The sequence below is a fragment of the Natator depressus genome, chromosome 1, assembly GCF_965152275.1.
Source record: "Natator depressus isolate rNatDep1 chromosome 1, rNatDep2.hap1, whole genome shotgun sequence".
Classification (NCBI taxonomy): Eukaryota; Metazoa; Chordata; order Testudines; family Cheloniidae; genus Natator; species Natator depressus.
In genome coordinates, this window is record NC_134234.1 from 208,975,247 (window position 1) to 208,992,040 (window position 16,794).

General features: G+C 44.6%; 1 protein-coding gene across 2 annotated transcripts in view; it reads left to right on the forward strand.

The window, feature by feature from the left end:
- Window positions 1-16,031, forward strand: part of CASP2 (caspase 2) — a 40,956-nt gene extending 24,925 nt beyond the window's left edge. Inside the window, exons 12-13 of one of the 2 annotated variants that reach the window (XM_074934590.1) lie at window positions 14,299-14,825; window positions 15,525-16,031. In XM_074934590.1, coding sequence (XP_074790691.1) covers window positions 14,299-14,411 — 113 coding nt within the window. In that variant the 3' untranslated portion in view covers window positions 14,412-14,825; window positions 15,525-16,031. The remainder of the gene's footprint in view (window positions 1-14,298; window positions 14,826-15,524) is intronic. The other variant, XM_074934599.1, reaches the window with a different exon arrangement.
- The last annotated feature ends 763 nt before the right edge of the window (window positions 16,032-16,794 follow it).

The window sequence follows — 16,794 nt, forward strand, 5'->3', positions numbered from 1 at the left end:
TTTTTTTTAAAGTCGTGATATTTTGCCTGTGTTTTCTGTAGCCATAGGAGAATTTCAGATTAGCTGGAAAAGACCAGCTTTTGAGATCTAGCTCTGAAAGCAAAGGTATGTTTTTATTTTAGAAGTCTAATTCTGTCTTGGAAATATTTTGAATCTGGGAACTCCAGGCTTGTTTCCCTCATGAGTTCCAAATGTGAGTTAGTGCACAGTTTTTGTAACATCCACATCTAGTTGCTGTGGTTTTCTGACCATTTAAATACTTCAGCAGGCTTCTTATGAGTCTATATACTGTACCAGGCTTGTGGATTCCTTGTCTTCTTTGTTTAGGAAATGTATAAATCTTTTTCCTTGCCAAGAGCCTGTCACTGTTTCTTCATCACAGTGATTTTCTTTCCTTTTAAAGTTTCTTTAAAAAAAGGGGGGGGGGGGAGTTTGCAGAATTCAGCTTCACTCCCCCCCCGCCCCCCATAACTTTTGCTCCCCCCAACTATGGGCAGATAGAGATCTTTGCTTGTCCACTGTTCAGTGCCACCACACAGGTCCAGTCAGAGAGAAGAGATGGAGTAGGACACTCCATCTGTTGGAATCTACCGATGCATTCTCTTTTCCAGTACTGTAATTGTCTCCCACTTCAGGACCTGCCCTGGGGTGTGATCAGGGAGATAGAGGGTCATTCTGCACCCTCCCTTTGTTGTCCTCTTGTGTGTTTCATGGCAGCCAAAGCCCAGGAGTGCTGGATTAAGGTCTGAATTACTGAGCCTACTTTTTCCCTACTCCATGGCAGTGTGTTAGCAGCTCTCTCACTTGGATTACTCTGTGTGTCTCCTTCTGCCAGGATCTTTCTTATTTTAAAAAAAATTGTAGGGTTTTTTTATATTTCCGGAGGAAGGCCAGAAGGCTAGGTGTCTGCTTCCTTCTTGCCCTGCCCAGCAGATATGAAGGTCATATTCTTCCAGTTAAAAGGTGTGCTGCACGGTTATACGTCCTACATACAGCAACTGAGGAGCAGAATACCAGTGACCATGTCTGCCAGCTGGCACCTTACCCTGGAGCTCAAGATAGCAACTCAGGGGGTATTTCCTCTCTAGATGAGAAGTTTTTCTCTGAGTGCTCCTTCCTCGGCAGTAATGCAGTGTTGTGCAATGAATGCATATCAGTGCGGCATCTCCTCTCTGTTTGGTGAAGGGAACTCCAGTAGAGCTACACCAGGTCTCAATGTCACTGCCACTTTCATATATACTTTTTTATATGCCTGTATGTACTGCCTCTGGATGCCAAAATACAGAGTTCATGTTTGGTTATATCTGTGCCTTGTTTCCTGTCTAGAACACTGCACCTTTTTTTTTTTTAAACCCCCATAATGGAACTTTGTGTATAGAGAGAATTTTGAATGAGCTTTTGTGCAGCAGTGACCAGGGACTCTGCTTGGGGGGTTGTGTTCTTGTGCTATTGCCCAGGCATTCTGGTGTAGGGAGAGGGGCCAACTGAGAAATAGTTGGGCTGTGGTATGAGGCAGACTTCCTTACAGCAGTGATCAGCCTGAGTGTGTGTGTGCCTGGTAGGTTGCGAATGGAATCGGGTCCTGGAAAATCTCCCACAAGGGTGAGGGTTTGTTCAGAGCACCTGCCATTAAAGCTGTGAGTCTGTTTATAAGAATTAGCCACACTGAGGAAAGAATATAGCAGAGGGTTTTTTAATAATCTCTTCCCCTGTGGCCACCTACTCCATCCAATTTCACAGAAACGGGCATCATAAAGGTTCCCCTGAATGACATCTCCCTGTCTCTTACTTTTAGTGTTTTTGCAACCCACATATGAGTGCAAAAGTGCAGTACCAATGGGAAGCCACATGGTGGCTGCAGGCATAGAAGGCTGAAGGGGATAAAACCCAGTCTCATTACTAGTGAAAGAGAATACAGTCTTCTATAGAGAGTCATTTCTGTGACTAAGCCCTAAAGAGTTTATAAACGAACTGTAGATAAGTCAAGGAGCCATTTCCTCCCATCTCCCACAAAAACACCCATCACTGTCTCCTCTGTTGTCTGTGCCCCTCATTGTACTTCCCTGCCTCATTTTCCAGAATTTGCGAAGAAATCTGTGAGTGAAGTACAGTACAATGAAAGGAAGAATTATTAAAATCCAGCAGTGTAGAAAGTAACTGGAGAATTGTAGAAGATGCAGCCGTAAGCACCCATTGCTCTATTCCTCTGGCTGTTCCTGTTGCTTTTTCAAAGTGCCTTAATAAGCAACTGTTAAGATTTGATTTACAAACAAAAACAACCCTAAAAGAATCAGTTAAAGCTTTCAGGGAGGAGAAGACACACAAGAAAAAGTTAATGCTAGCCAAAGGGGTTCCTATAAATAAGCCTTTTATAAATCTATCAGTTGAAAAGAATTGTAGAGTGAAAGTAATTGTTAGTGAGTGAATTTGGAGTTTAACTTAATAAAGACATGAAAATTGTGACGATACTAAACTTTTTTCCATCTCTATAAGGATTAATAGAGATTCTGGTGATTGGGAAGAAAGGGAGCTTTTGTAAAAATAGTTACTGATGGCAGAAGAAAAAAAGGGGGAAACACTGAGTCTGTACTAAATACTAGTGATGGACTATGTTTTATGGAGTGTAGGAGGAATTAGTTAATGAGCTTTCCAAACCACTTATTTAAAAAAACAAAATCATAGAGAAGCAAGCACTCATCCAGGCTGCAATGTGTTGCTATAACTGAGGCATTTATCTGCAGGACCTGAGGAGGATTTTTGACCACATTACTAACAATTCCCCAGGCCAGCATGGAGTCAGAGAAGAAAACTGAGTAGCAGTGCTATCAGCAACACATCACCCATACAGTGGATTATCTCGTCTGTCCTATGGTACATAGTCTGAGCTCATCCCTACAGAACACATTTCTTCAAGTAAAGGAAAAAAATGGGAGCAGAACCCCCAGCATACATAGCTGCTGCTGCTGCTGTAGTATCAGGCTTCTGGATTTCACCAGGCACAAGCAGTAGGGTTCATTGGTCACCTTTGCTACTCAGCCGATCATCTTGTGTGCTGCTGCTATCTCCTCTCTGTTGTGTACTGTCAGTGTTGTCTTGTTCCTGGGTAGTTTCTGTCCATCTGTACATGTTCCGTTGTCCATCTGTGCTGCTGCCTGTCCTTTAAAGCAACCTCGAGCTGCACTTTTTCACAAACTACTGCTGGTGCCTGAATGCACAGGACTTTAGGGGGACACTGCAATGTATGCAGTTCATTATCCTCTGCCCAGGGGTCAAAGTATATATTGCATGCTTACTTCTCCATTGCAGCACAACATGTAGTGAATGGGATAATGGGGGCTACTGTTAAGGAAAATATTTACCATTTTCTTCTGTTTCTCCCAGAAACTCTGATCTTAATTTGGAAAATGAATTAAATTCAGCTTGGATAGCAACATTTGCTTGGGTTGAAATCTGGCAGAAGAACAAAGGACATGCTGCACTAGGAAAGTATCTAGGGGTGGGTCTCTATTCTTATTTATGATCTTTGGTAATAATCTGGAAGAGAAGACCAGCAGTATGTTAATGATATTCACAGATGAGGCTAAAGTGGAAGGAGTTACAATCAGCACAGAGGAAATGGAAATAATTAGCTACCCATAGAGATTAGAAAAATAAGCAGGATAAAAATGTTTTAACTTGGAAAAATTCAGTCCAGGCAATAATACAATTATTTAACAGTAGGGAGAAACCTGGGAAGCACTGAGCCTGTGGAGCATTTGGTGTGATAGGGAACAGCAACTTGATTAGACATCTTCAAAATGGGAAATGGTAGGACAAAAAGGCCTCTGTGGTTTGGGGCCATACGTGAAGAGCTATCAAATCACATAGCAGGGAGATAATTTTTCAAAAGATAGCAGGGGTGAGAGCAGATCTAGAGCATACATTCCATTCTGGGCTCCTACTTACCAAAGTGCAGGGTTTTCAGAACTACAAAACTGATTGGGGAGCTGGAGGATATGACTATTCATTATTATTTCTGTGCACCCAAAACTGTGGGAGGTGCCTCAACAAAACAAGGGACCCAGTGGAGTCTGCAATCTAAATTTGACATGAAACAAGCATGGGGCTCCTAACAGACATGGCAGAGGGGAAGGCACGTGGGTGACAATAGTAAAGTTGCCTAGTAAGGAATTTACATTTCCGGATGGTTTCATTAAATTAGTTTATCTACAATGAGTTATAAAAGTTTATTCTTGTGGACATCATGAAAGAATTGGTTTTCAGAAGAGAGAAGGAAATGAGAAATACAAGAGCTGTAGTAAACCTAGGTTGACTAAATGATGGGTGTGGAGGTGATAGTGTGGAATGATTACTGGCTACAAGAGTGTAAACATCAAGGTGGGAGAACAAATGCGGCAGGGGGTGTGTGGGGGGGTGGAGGGATAGAACCAGGAGTAATAGGACATAATTTAAAAAACAAAAAAACCCAACCAAACAAAAACCTACATTGAATGTGAGGGCATCTATGTGCGCAGTGAGATTTGAATGTAGAATACTCTCCCATGGGTTGCTGTAGAAGTCTTGTCATCTGGGACATTTAAAATGCACAAAGCTGTACTATAGTATTCTTGTCAGTAAGTTAAAGTAGTATGGGCTGGATGAATGGACTATAAGGTGGATAGAAAGCTGGCTAGATTGTCGGGCTCAACGGGTACAGACTAGGGACTGAATGGCTAGGCAGCAGTTTTTCAGAAAAGGACCTAGGGGTTACAGTGGATGAGAAGCTGGGTATGAGTCAACAGTGTGCCCTTGTTGCCAAGAAGGCCAGTGGCATTTTGGGATGTATAAGTAGGGGCATTGCCAGCAGATTGAGGGATGTGATTGTTCCCCTCTATTCGACATTGGTGAGGCCTCATTTGGAGTACTGTGTCCAGTTTTGGGCCCCACACTACAAGAAGGATGTGAAAAAATTGGAAAACGTCCAGCGGAGGGCAACAAAAATGATTAGGGGACTGGAACACATGACTTATGAGGAAAGGCTGAGGGAACTGGGATTGTTTAGTCTGTGGAAGAGAAGAATAAGGGGGGATTTGATAGCTGCTTTCAACTACCTGAAAGGGGGTTCCAAAGACGATGGATCTAGACTGTTCTCAGTGGTGGCAGATGACAGAACGAGGAGTAATGGTCTCAAGTTGCAGTGGGGGAGGTTTAGGTTGGATATTAGGAAAAACTTTTTAACTAGGAGGGTGGTGAAGCACTAGAATGCGTTACCTAGGGAGGTGGTGGAATCTCCTTCCTTTGAGGTTTTTAGGGTCAGGCTTGACAAAACCCTGGCTGGGCTGATTTAGTTGAGGATTGGTCTTGCTTTGAGCAGGGGGTTGGACTAGATGACCTCCTGAGGTCCCTTCCAACCCTGATATTGTATGACTAGGAACTGCTGTAGGGAATAATCCTGCACAGGCCCCATAGACGAGGGTTCAGATCCTCACAGGTATATAGGTGCCTAACTTCCATTTATATCATTGGGAGTTAAGTGCATAAATAGCTTCAAGCATCTGGGCCTAGATGACTCAAGAGAGTTTCCCCTATGTGTAGTTTGGGTGATTCTTAACTTCCAACCCCTCCAATTTTAATCTTCCTCTTCACCAGCCTCCAAGTGCCACCAAGCCCCATTCTGCCCCAAGAACCTGCCATCCACCCCTCCCAATCTCTGGCCTTGGATGGAGAAACAACACCGCCTGAGCAGGGAGACAGAAATCTTATCACCTTTTAATTTACTGAGCTGTCCCAGTGCAGTAGGGACAGATATTAGAGCAGAGAAGCGGCTGCTGTGTCAGAGTATGGACAGAGTAGGGGGTCTCTGGTTACATTCTCCCCCCCCCCCCCCTTCACTCTCAGGTTCTCTCGACTCTTAGCTGGAGCACTCCGACTCCCTCCTCTGTTCTTTCCCATTCTGTAATCCTGCAGCGGGGAGGCAGAAGGGCCTCCCCGCATACCTTTCTCTTCACAGTATTTTTTCATTCTGGATATGACTGGGGACACCCCTCCGAAAAAGGCATTTCAATACCAGCAGACTCTGGTGAGTATGACACCTGCACGACTCCTCTAGTCTTCTTCCATTTCTCTGCCTCCTCCTACCTGGGCCCCCAGATATCCAGCAGAACAGCCCTGCAGGAAGCAATCTCTGGTTCTCTTCTCTCCTGGTTAGCTGGATAACATTTTACAAGGTCATGCATGGGAGCCACAGGAAATCTTCAAACTTGCTGCCTCCAAACACCAGTTCTTCCCGAATTGTTCCTCCAGTTCTTCCCTCTACCCAAATCCCCCTGAAGGAGAGCACTGCCCAAGCTCTTCCTAGGAGGGGAGAGGATTGTTTTTTAGGACAATTGCTCCCTCCTGCATACAAGGGTTAAATCACCCATTTAACTCCAGCCCCCTTTCCTTATTCCCCCAAGGAAGAACTTGGTGGGGGTTTGCCTGGGCCAGTGACCCCAGAAGCATATCCCCTCAGGATCAGGCCACATTCTCTCACAGTGAGGGAGAGGAAAATGGTACTTCCCAATGTGCTGTGAACTGGCACTACTGAAGTTGGAGGAGGATAGGAAGGGAATGCCTGGGAGGTTGGACCAGAGCCTCTAGGGGTGGGTGGCTGCCAGCCCCCAAACTGAGCTCTTGCTCCCCTGGGAGAGCTACAGACTGCCATAGAGGTCAGTGTCCTGCCCTGCCCTGTTATACTCATCCTAAGGAGTTAGTGCCCTTCCCTATCCTGCATAATGGGTGTCCTAGGGGGCAACTGCCCTGCATAGTCCTTTGTTATGGATACCTTAGAGGGTTATACAGGTGCCTTTGAGTCAGTCATTTGAACTACTGTGTGTTGTGGGCACCTTTAGAGGTCAGTGGCCTACATTGCCTAGTGTTATGGGTGCTGCAGGGGTCAGTGTCCTGCAGTGCTATGTATTATGGGGCCTGAGGGATCAATCCCCTGCAGTGCTGTATGTTGTGGGGCCCGAGGGGTCCGTGCCTTGCAGTGTTGTGGGGCCTGAGGGGTCAGTCCCCTGCAGTGTTGTGTGTTAGACTCCTAAGCGTCAATGTCTAGTAGGAAAACTGGGGTCCCTTGTGCTCCCTGGTCTCTCACTCCCCAGGGCTGTCAGAGGAAGAGGTATTCATCTGCACCGCAGTGGAGAAACCCTGCCTTTGACTACTGAAGGAAGAGGAGTGTCCTCCCATCAAGACTGGCTAGGGAATAATGCAGATGGAATCCTAGCCCTCCTCTGGATGGTGGTGGCTGAGTGGCACTCAGACCCACTGGGTATGTGTTATACAGTACAGTGATAGAGGTGCTGGGCAGAGGCTGTCAGGCTGAACTACATCAGATCTGATGGGAAAGCAATATTTAATACTTTTCATCTGAGTGCTGCAAGCGAGCACTGCCCTGTCCTGAGGCCCAGTTCCATCCAGGTCAATGAGAAGCTGGGTTAATTCTAGGGTCATCCACACCATTTTATCCTCTGAAAACTTTATTTCAAATGCTGATGTAAGTGACTTAAGTCTTTGGTTCCTGTTTATGCACATTACAAATGTATGAATAAATTCACACCATTCTGCTCAAGGGCTGGAATTGTGAGAGTGCTACATGTCAGTACTGAGGGCATTGGCAGAGCTGGAGGGAGCCATGATTGCTATAGCAGGTTGTGTGCATTGGTTAAGCTTTCTGAGGGCCAAGTCTAGAAGAACAAGAGGTACTGAGTGGGTCAGGAGGACTGAGTTATTAGCAGAGTTGGGTGGAGAGTGTAGGACTAAAATAGCAGGTCAGAACTGAGGTTTCTTGGTGGAATGGCGGGTAGGAGCCCAGGATTGGAATAGCAGGGGGAGCTGAGCATTAGCATCAAGTTATGGTGATGAAAATCTCTAGGTTTGAGGATGATATCTGGGAGAACTGCAATTCAGATTAAGATTAATAGATTTGTTGATTTATAAAACCAGAATGGACTACTGAGATCATTTAGTCAGACCTCCTGTGTAACACAGGACTGAACTAGAGCATATGCCTTAGAAAAACAGCCAATCTTGATTTTAAAATTGCCAGTGATGAAAATTCACTACAACCCTTGTTATGCTGTTCCAATTGTTAATTACCTCACTGTTAAAAATGTACACATTATTTCTGGTCTGAATTTGTTTACCTTCAGCTTCCAACCATTGGACCTTGTTGTACCTTCTCTGCTAGACTGAACAGCCCGTTAACATAATTTTGCTCCCAATGCAGGTACTTATAAACTGTGATCAAGTCATCCCTTAACCTTCTCTTTGTTTATCACTATGAGGTGTGATTTCCAAACTTTTAATCATTCTCATGGCTCTTCTCTGAACCCTCTCCAATTTATCAACATTGTTCTTGAACTGTGGACACCAGAACAAGACACAGTATTTGAGTAGCAATCACATCAGTGCCAAATACAATATCCTCCGTACGACTACTCAAGATTCTCTTGCTTACCTGTACAAGGATGACATTAATCCTTTTGGTCCTAGCATTGCAGCTGGTTATTCACCATAACCTCCAAATCTTTTTCAGAGTCACTGTTTCCCAGGACAGGGTCCCCCATTCTGTAGGTTTGGACTATGTTCTTTCTTCCTACATGTATAACTTTGCATTTGGCTATATTAAAATGCGTAGTTTCTTATGCCCAGTTTACTAATCGAACCAGATTGCTCCATATCAATGATCTGTCCTCTTTATTTTTTACCACTTACCCATTGTGTCACCTGCAAACTTTTTTCTTCCAGGTCATTGACAAACATGTTGACTAGCACAGGGATAAGAACTAATCCCTGTGGGACCCCACTAGAAACACACCCACTTGATGATGATTCCCCATTTACAATTACATTTTGAGACCTATCAGTTAGACAATTTTTAATCTATTTAATGTGTGCCATGTTAATTTTGTATCATTTTAGTTTTTTAATTAAAATGTCAAGCAATACCAAGTCAAGTTAGTCTCTAAGGTGCCACAAGTACTCCTTGTTCTTTTTGCTGATACAGACTAACACGGCTACCACTCTGAAACCTGTACATCAACACTGTTACCCTTATCAACCAAACTTGTAATCTCATCAAAAACAAGTAAGAAGTTAGTCAAGATTTGTTTTTCATAAATCCCATGTTGACTGGCATTAAGTATATTACCCTCCTTTAATTCTTCATTAATCCAGTCCTATATCAGTTTTTTTTGTTTTGCCTGGGATCAGTATCAGGCTGACAAGCCTATAGTTACCCAGGACATCCATTTACTTGTTTTATATATTGGCACGTTAGCTTTCTTCCAGTCTTCTGGCTGCTCTGGAGGAGCTCAATGGGTTATAACAAGTATTGCAGAATTGAGTGGCAATGGCAGAGCTGGAGAAAAATGTACTAACATACCTTATTCTTTTCATGTAGCACAACTGGTGGGTGCAATTGAAATAGCTGGGAGTGTTGCGGGTCACGACTGAAGTGGATCAGCAGTATTGAGTGTATGTATGTACATCAGGACTTGAACAGCAGTGGGGGCTGCTAATCAAGACTGAAGTGCACTGTTAGAGCTCAGATGAACCCCCAAACTGGAAGTATAAAGGGGCTCCAGATCATGACAGTAGCACTAGCAGAGCTGAGTAAGAGGCCAAGGCTTGAATATAGGGGGGTGCTGCATGTTTCAGTCATGGTATATTGGCAGGAGCTGTATGTAGTCCCAAAACTGGAATTGCAAGGGGTGCTGGAAGTAAGAGATGGAATGACAATTGCCTGTATATGTCAGATGATGCACAACTAGTTAATAGCTATATGAACAAGAATGATGCAATGTTCATATACTTAAACTATGCATGTGATCCAGCTCATCTATGCCAAGAGTGCTGCTGGCACTTAATAAATAACAATAATGAAAGCCCAGACCAATTTTTTTCAAAACTGTAATCCTGCCTATAAAAGATGTATAAAACAATCACAACCCTACCAAGCATTAACAACTCATTAAAATAGACTCAAATGTAGATTGTAACCAAACAAACCATTCCCCAAAGCTGATCTTTACATTTGAACACAGGTGCTTGTTTTCCCCCCCCACAGTTCAGATTCTAGAACCCTAAGGCTTGGGTTCCTAGGCACGATGGTGGTGGTAATAAAGTATAGCATTCTAGAACTCCATCTCCACTCCCAGAATTGTTTTCTCTGAAACTTCATCATTACTCTTCGTTGTCTGTCACAGTTTGGTCCGCTACAGCACTGGAGAGAGATCAGTCTGTGGCAAGTGGACCCCAATCATTGGGACCCACCTGAATATAAGCCAACTGGGTCTGGGCCAAGAAATAGCTTCCAAGGCCAAAAAAGAACCATTGTGATCATCTAGTCTGACCTCTTATATAGCACAGGCCAAAGAACTTCCCAAAAATAATTCCTAGAGCAGATCTTTTAGGAAAAACATCCAATCGTGATTTAAAAATTGTCAGTGATATAGAATCTACTACAATCCTTGGTAAATTGTTCTAATGATTGATTGCTCTCATTGTTAAAAATGTACACCTTATTTCTAGCTTCTTTAGCTGAGCAAGATAATGGGGTGACTGATATGAGACTCAATTAATAAAGAATTAAAGGAGAGTAATATAATTATTGCCAATCAACATAGTTTATAGAAAATAGATCCTGTGAAACTAACTTATCTTTTTTTGGTGAGATTACAAGTTTGGTTGATTACAATGAATTGTGGTCTAGTCAGCATATGACACAGAAAGGAGGTTGTAATACAAAATTGAGCTTACAATACAAAATGCAGTTCATAGTTTGATTCAGATATTCCCCATTCTGTCACAGCCGCCACTTGAATTTTAATTAGAATCATAGAACCATAGGGTTAGAAGTGATTGCAGGGATCATCCAGTCTAACCACCTGCCAAGCTGTAGGATTTATTGGGTCTAAACCATCCAAGACAGATGGCTATCCAGCCTCCTTTTGAAAGCCTCCAGTGAAGGAGCTTCCACAACCTCCCTAGGCAGTCTGTTCCATTTTCCTACTGTTCCTACAGTTAGGAAGTTTTTTCCTGAGATTTAATCTAAATCTGCCATGCTGTAGTTTGAACCCATTGCCTCTTGTCCTGTCCTCTGTGGCAAGAGAGAACAACTTTTCTTCATCTTTTTAGAGACGCTTGATTTGCTTCTGGATATGCTGAGGGAGCTTTGGGTAATGACATGTAAACTGGACTTTCACCCCTCTAAGCAGGTGAAGTTCTGCCAGGAGGTACTGTGTATGTTATCAGAGGAGGCTGTCAATGCCTTTCTATGGAAATGCAAGGACTGAGCATTTCTTAAATAAATGGGTGTTTGGCTCTTGTTCAAGAAAAAAGTTCTTGTAATGGACTTACTAATTATCACCCAGCCTTCAGTCTTCCTTTCCTGGAGATAGCTTTGGTGACACCCTGGAGTCTCCTCATTCTTTTTTGACCATGGTTGCAGGCTGTATGCTGGTTTCAGTGACAAGTGATCTCCTAGGAGTGAAGAACAAATATCCTTGGTGAAATGTTTAAATTCAAAGATTTTAAGGCCAGAAGGTCTAGGCCTCTTGCATAATACAGGTCATATAATTTCTTCTGCCTCAAGCCCATAATTTCTGATTGTACAAGAGCATACCTTTTTAGAATGACATTTAATCCTGGTTTAAAGGCATAAGGTGGTGGAGAATCCACCACATCCCTTCATAGATCTCAAGACCAAGTTGCTCTTGAGTGACTCTATTCTTTCCTTTCTGAGAGCTCCCAGAGAATAGACTGGGTGATTCCTTACCTGCTCCTAGGGCTTTCTCATGGCTGGTTCAGTCGGGTCTCATTCTTATTCAGCATGTACATGTGCTAGTACAATGGAGGGCCTATTTACATATGAAGTCAGGGGAGGGATGTGAAGTCAGCAGGAGGCAGGGCACTGGAGAATAAGCCACACGGTGGGAGGTGTCATTCTGACTCTGGGGACAAACAATGAACGTTGGGGGATGTAAGAAGGAGGCAAGGAAGATACCCTTTGATCCTGCACCTAGGACATAAATAGACAGCATGTTTACATTCATGAAAATGAAATCCCAACCAGACTTGGTTGAAAACACAGCAGAGGACATTTGAGGCGAGATGAAATTGACTTAGACTGGAGGTTAGCCTGTTAAATTATAAAGTGATATAACTTTGTTTTATTTATAACCTGTTATTTCCATTAGCCTTACTCACTATCTCTTAAATATTGATATTTGATAAACTTATGAGTGTTTTTCACAATACATATAACTCACTGCTGTGCTGTTAAGCTTGGTGTTGACCCTGAGTACAATCATACAAGGTGGAGTGTACACTGTTTCCTTGGGATAGCAGATCTGGGAAGTCTGTGAGTGTTCAGTGGATAACAAACTGGATGCTACAGGGGATCCCTTCAAAGGGACTCAGGGACTGGGATGTACCTATTTGTTAATCTGCAAGGCACAGTAAGGGCTGGTATGTCCCAGGGAAGATTGTTTGGGTGGCTCACACACTGGAGGTGCCTAGGAGCCAGTTAAGCACAAATAAGTCTCCCTCTGGCTGGAAGCAGGGAGGCAACAAGGTGACTCAAGACATGAATCTGATGAAGTGAGGTGTAGCTCACGAAAGCTTATACTCAAATAAATTTGTTAGTCTCTAAGGTGCCACAAGTACTCCTTTTCTTTTTGCGGATACAGACTAACATGGCTGGTACTCTGAAACAAGGTCTTGGGTATCTCAAAAATTGTCACAGAGCCCTTGGGGAGATATCGAGGCTTTGTGAGCTGTGGTGCCTCTGCTATGCAGCTAACACCTGCCTGAACATCTCTGTTTCACCAGCATCAGCTGGTGCAGTTATTTATTTCTATTGTACTATAAACATGTCTACAGACAAATAGAAAATGATGCCACTAGCCCAAGGAGTTTATAATTTTGACTCAGTACCCAGCAGCTGTCTGTGACTGGGCTTGTTAAATGGAGGAAACCTAACTCAGCTGAGACTGAGGTGATTTGTGAGGTGCAAAGGGGAGAAATGGTAGAGATTACATCAATCACCTGGATTTAAGGGAGTTTACTCAGGTTGGCAACCCAGGAGCTCCTCAGCCATTCTGGATGTCCAAAGAAACAAGAGGCAGGAACCTTTTTTTTTTTTTTTCTTCATCTGAGCTTGGCTGGAAAGTTTGCTGTCTTTTCTTTTGGATATGCGCCTTACCCCAATGATCCCTGCCTTTGTCGTCTCAAAACATCTTTGTCTATGTCTTAAAACCATTTGAAAACTGTAGCTGATGCAGAATGTGGCTGCCCATGTGTTTTAAACTATATTTCTTACAGGGAGCATTTTGCCACCTCTTGTGATTCCAAGCAGTAGCAGTATTTATTTTCTTCAACTGTCAGTGTAATGAATACATACACTATAGACAGCAGACACCGCTATTATATAAATTGCTTAACACACCCATGGAGAGCTAAGACTAGATCTAGAGCTCCAAAGTCTAACCTCTGCCACTTGAGCTAAGGCAGAACTCCTTTAGCTGTAAATAGCAAATGGTTAGAAATACTCAGGCAGCTATTTGAGGGAGATACTAAGACAATGTATTACATGCTCCCCATTAGACAAGTTTATCCCAGTGTTTGAACTCTATGGGAGGTTCTGTCCCATCTGGGTTATATTATCATTTTGTAACAAATGATGGTTACAAACACTGAGGGATTTAGCACCAAAAACATAAGATCATGCCACTTGTAATAAAGGAATAAGGGACAGATTTTCAGAGGTACGTAGCCACCTGAAGATGCAAACAGGTGCCTGCTGGGATTGTCACAAGAACCAAAGCAGGTTAGCTACCTAACTCCCATTGAAATCAATGGGCATACACTGTCTACACTGGCAAGCTTCTGTGCAGTAAAGCAGCTTTCTGCATAGTAATTCCTGAGGTGTACACACTGCCAAGCCACACAGTGCACAGAAACTGCACAGTTGCCGCACTGTAAAAAAAAAAAACAAAAAAAAAAACCCACCCCGATGAGAGGCATACGGCTTTCTGCACCGGGGGTACAGCGCTGCGGTGCCCGTGTAGATACCGTGATCGATTACAGCACTTCAGTTGGCCTCCAGGAGGTGTCCCACAATGCCTGTCTCGCCTCTCTGGTCATCAGTTTGAACTCTACTGCCCTGCCCTCAGGTGACCAACCGTCATGCCCACCCCGTAAATTCCTTTGGAATTTTGAAAGTCCCCTTCCTGTTTGCTCGGTGATGCGTGCAGTGATCTCAGCGCATCTTTCCAGGTGGCCATGCCTACTCCACACACCAGGCGACCCCCTGCTTGGAGCAATGCCGAGCTGCTGGCCCTCATCAGCATTTGGGGAGAGAAAGCCGTCCAGTCCGAGCTGCGCTCTAGCCATAGGAATTATGATACCTACGGACAGGTTTCACAATGCATGACAGAAAGGGTCCATGACCGGGACCCGTGACCCAGTGCAGGGTCAAAGTGAAGGAGTTGTGGAACACCAACCACAAGGTGCTGCGCCCACGAGCTGCTGGTTCTACAAATAGCCAGACACGATACTCGGTGGTTACCCCACTTCTACTGCGAAGGCCACTGTGGATACTTCAGTGGCTCGCGTGCCAGTTGTGAGTGGACCAAGCCAGGAGGAGGAAATCTTGGATGAGGATGTGGAGCAGGAGGGGGACTCAGAGGATGACTCGGAGGTCAGAGGTGTATGCAGCCAGGAGCTCTTTCCTACCCTGGAGGAGGCTAGCCAGTCACAGCTGTCGGATGTTGGCAAAGCACAAGCAGGAGAGGAGGCCCCTGGTAAGTGGATTTGATTTTGGGAATCGCTGAAGCAAGTTGTTGGGGGCAGGAGGGTTGCAGAAAGCAGGCTTGTGTCTGTATTATGCACGTACCACCACATGCCTAGTCTGAGTGGTAGAACAGGCTGTTGATTGACTCCCTCACTGCACGGGAATATGCCTCAGAGATCTCCAGGAAACTCTCGTGGAGATACTAGGCAATCCGTTGCTGCAGGTTCTTCGGCAGAGCTGCTTTGTTTCTTGCCCCATTAACGGTAACTTTCCCATGCCACTCTGCCCTCACTGGGGGGGATCATTGCTGCACCCAGGCAAGCCACATAAGGGCCAGGGCGGAAGCTGCAGTCTTGGAGAAGACCCTCCCTTAATTCCCTGCTCGCCTTCAGCAGAAAGATATCTTCCATAATGAACACAGCCTGTGGAAAATGTGGGGACAGGAATGATTATGAGGCCCCCCACTTACAGTGCTGGCTCTCCCCAAGAGCCACATGCCCAGTGTACAGCAGGGTTCGGGAAGACTTATTTACCCTGCCCCTGTGGCTACTCACCATTTTGGGGGTCTTGTGGCTCATATGTGCTTGCCTGGGGTCAGCCAGTTAGTGACAGGTATGTGAATAGTGGCTGTGTTTTAAATCACTGAAGCAGTGTACTGTGTATTGCAAACAATACTGCTTCTGTAAAATGTTGCGTTTTGGCTTCACAGAGATGACCTTGGGAGCCCAGCCTCCCTCTTTGTAATTGGCAGCTGAATGGCTGCGCAGAATTAGAAAGCGACCATGAAGAACTAAGGAGGACTTTCTGCATGAGGCCGAAAAACAGGAATTGAAGGAGTGGTGGGACAGCGAGAAGAGGGACCAAAAGGAGAATGAAGCCACAGATTGGTTCTTAAACGTTATGGAGTGCTAAGTGGACACACTCCAGGCGATTCTACTTCTTCAAACCGAACAGCTCTGCGCCTGCCCTCCCTTGCGCCACTGTCACAAAACTCTTTCCCATATGGCCCCCAGACACCGCCAACACACTCTTATTAACCTCCTGGCTCCAGTCTATACCCGCGGTATTCCACTTCTCCCCCCTCACAGTCCCTCACTGTGGACTCCCAGTACTCACTGCACTCAACACCCATCCCTCTGCAGTTTAACCCTGTAGAAGTACAGTACCCGCTGCACTGTCCTCCAAAGGAGAAGGTTAGATATGATCCCTGGACATACACAAATCTTTAACCATCCTGGGACCCCACCTCCCCCTGGGACCTTCTCTTCCCCCCCGTCCTCCTCACTACTGATGTGTTTTTTTGTTTGTCTGTCTCCTCCAGTTGTTTTTTAATAAAAGAGTTGTGTTGGTTTGAAAGCAATCTTTATTCTATTAATTAAAAGCAAACAGAGCCCTGCAAAGCAACAGACAATTATCTTAAACCTTCATATTTCTTCCTCTCCAATCATAATCACCTCCGAGCATTACAAGCACCGAACTCCTGAGCATAGCAACAAATATTATAGAATCATAGAAGATAAGGTTGGAAGAGACCTCAGGAGGTCATCTAGTCCAATCCCCTGCTCAAAGCAGGACCAACACCAACTAAACCATCCCAGCCAGGGCTTTGTCGAGCCGGGCCTTAAAAACCTCTTAAGGATGGAGATTCCACCACCTCCCTAGGTAACTCATTCCAGTGCTTCATCACCCTCCTAATGAAATAGTGTTTCCTAATATCCAACCTAGACCTCCCCCACTGCAACTTAAGACCATTGCTCCTTGTTCTGTCATCTGCCACCACTGAGAAGAGCCGAGCTCCATCCTCTTTGGAACCCCCTTTCAGGTAGTTGAAGGCTGCTATCAAATCCCCCCTCACTCCTCTCTTCTGCAGACTAAACAATCCCAGTTCCCTCAGCCTCTCCTTGTAAGTCATGTGCCCCAGCCCCCTTATAATTTTTGTTGCCCTCTTCTGGACTCTCTCCAGTTTGTCGACATTCATT